The sequence below is a fragment of the Etheostoma cragini genome, chromosome 8, assembly GCF_013103735.1.
Source record: "Etheostoma cragini isolate CJK2018 chromosome 8, CSU_Ecrag_1.0, whole genome shotgun sequence".
NCBI lineage: Eukaryota > Metazoa > Chordata > Actinopteri > Perciformes > Percidae > Etheostoma > Etheostoma cragini.
In genome coordinates this window covers 21311961-21314373 of record NC_048414.1, presented here as the reverse complement: position 1 = coordinate 21314373, position 2413 = coordinate 21311961, and the positions used below count along the sequence as shown (strand labels likewise).

Here is a 2413-nt window from a genome sequence, read left to right as displayed (position 1 = left end):
CAACGCCACAGCCTACCTGAGTATTGTTGCTGACCATGTCCATCCCTTTATGACCATAATGTACCCAACTTTTGATGGGTACTTTCAGCAGGATAATGTCATAAAGTTGGAATCATCACAGACTGGTTTCTTGAACATGACAATGAGTTCGCTGTACTCAAATGGCCTCCACAGTCACCAGATCTCAATCCAATAGAGCATCTTTGGGATGTGGTGGAACGGGAGATTCGAATCATGGATGTGCAGCCGACAAATCTGCGGCAACTGTGTGATGCCATCATGTCAATATGGACCAAACTCCCTGAGGAATGCTTCCAGCACCTTGTTGAATCTATGCCACGAAGAATTGAGGCAGTTCTGAAGGCAAAAGGGGGTCCAACCCGTTACTAGCATGGGGTACCTAATAAAGTGGCCGGTGAGTGTACATTACACACAAAAATCTATTATGAAGTCACTTCCTTGCAATACCAAAGCACTGACTGTCAAACTACCGCACCTTCCAACCAATTGATTCAACACAGTCATCAGGTGTGCAAACACTCGTTTGCTTAACAAGGAGGAGGAGAAGGACAAGGAGGAAGAGGAGGAAGGGGAGGAAGAGGAATCAATAGAGGAGGAATCAACGGAAGAGGAAGAGATGGAGGCCATGCTGGAGGTAGAGGAAGAGGAAGAGGAAGACAAGAAGATGCTCAAAGAGGACCGAATCTGACAAATGAGATCGGCGCAACACTGGTTGACCACGTTGTCAACCACGGCCTGACGCTGAGGGAGGCTGGACTGCGAGTACAGCCAAATCTAAGCCGATACACAGTGGCAAGTGTGATAAGAACATTGCGACTGGAAAATAGGTATTGTAAAATTATCATCATATCAAAAACATCTGCACGGTTTCCGCAACTGCTTACAGTACTGTATCATATCAGCACTTCTGTTACCTTTTCCTGTGAAATGACTGTACTATTGTTTACTGTTTTTTTCTCTACATAGGATTGAGGGTCAGGAACGACGAGGGGGAAGGCCTCCTATGTTCACAGAACAGCAAGAGAGGGAGATAGTAAACATGGTTTTGGCCAACAATGCTATAACCCTCAATCAGCTCCAAGCTAGCATTGTCAATAACCACGTCGGTTTCAACAATATCCATCAGGTCTCAACATCAATACTGGCACGCATCCTAATAAAAAAACATATTCAAATTAAGCAAATTTATCAAGTGCCTTTCGGGCGCAATTCCGAAAGGGTGAAACGACTGCGGCATGATTATGCAGAGGTATGTATTCACCTAAGCATTGTCATCTTGCATACTGTCTCATAATATTTTACTGTACTGTAATATGTATACTAGATCTACACTGAACACAATTTTGCCTGACACTGTTCTTCAGAGAGTTTTACAAATGGATGGAGAGGAGATCCAGCATGAGTTCATTTACTTAGATGAGGCTGGGTTCAACCTGACGAGAACACGAAGGAGGGAAAGAAACATCATTGGCCACAGGGCTATAGTCAATGTCCGAGGGCAACGTGGGGGTAATATAACACTCTGTGCAGCCATTACACAGAATGGGGTCCTCCACCGCCATGCCCATATGGGCCCTTACAACACAGCACTCATACTTACATTCTTGGACCAACTGCACAACATAACAGCAGCAAATCAAATCGATCATATGCAATACATTGTTGTCTGGGACAATGCGTCTTTCCACCGCTCTGCTCTGGTTAAGAACTGGTTTCAGCAACATCCACATTTCACCGTCCTATATCTTCCACCATACTCTCCATTTCTCAACCCTATAGAAGAGTTTTTCTCGGCATGGCGGAGGAAGGTATATGATCTCCGTCTCCAGGCTGAGGTACCCCTCAATTAAGCCATGGAGGAGGCCTGTGACCAGATGGAGGTAGCAGCAATGCAAGGATGGATTCGTCATTCAAGACGTTTCTTTCCAAGGTGTCTTGCTAATGACAACATTGCCTGCGATGTTGATGAAATTCTCTGGCCAGATCCAGCTAGGCAAAGAAACTCTCCCCATTTCTCAATGTCAAGGATCCTTCCTTGGTAGGACTAGTCCTTCCAAGGAAGGATCCTTCAGGAGCAGGTCAGAGTCCTCCTTAGCATTTGGAGAACATGTACAATGGAACTATCAAGTGCACGTCATTGCGGGCTCCCGTCATTGAATTTTTTTGCAGCATTTCAAAACACTGGATGAAGTGGTTGTGGAAATTTCAACTGCGCTGTTTAATTATGCTGTTGGGATGTAGAAGATGAATTAGCAGCAGTTTGTTATGTCAAGGAAGGATCCTCCAAAGCCAGGAGGAGGACGCTACGTCATAAACGTCCGTCGAAGGACCGTTCCAATGTCGAGCATCCTCCGAATTCCTCCAAGGACTGAGTCCTTCATTCAGAAAATTC

General features: G+C 45.2%; 1 protein-coding gene across 1 annotated transcript; it reads left to right on the top strand.

The window, feature by feature from the left end:
• The first annotated feature begins 621 nt into the window (after nt 1-621).
• LOC117949083 lies at nt 622-1871 on the top strand. The gene is made up of 3 exons (XM_034879095.1): nt 622-848; nt 988-1270; nt 1386-1871. The coding sequence occupies exons 2-3, from the start codon at nt 1025-1027 to the stop codon at nt 1869-1871; spliced, it is 732 nt and encodes a 243-aa protein (XP_034734986.1). The 5' UTR covers nt 622-848; nt 988-1024.
• The last annotated feature ends 542 nt before the right edge of the window (nt 1872-2413 follow it).

What these genes read in the sequence shown, in the direction of transcription:
- LOC117949083 (XM_034879095.1), top strand. Translation starts at nt 1,025, where the DNA reads ATGTTCACAGAACAGCAAGAGAGGGAGATAGTAAACATGGTTTTGGCC. An exon ending in TGCGGCATGATTATGCAGAG is followed by an intron (nt 1,271 to 1,385) that starts GTATGTATTCAC and finishes ACTGTTCTTCAG; the next exon opens with AGAGTTTTACAAATGGATGG.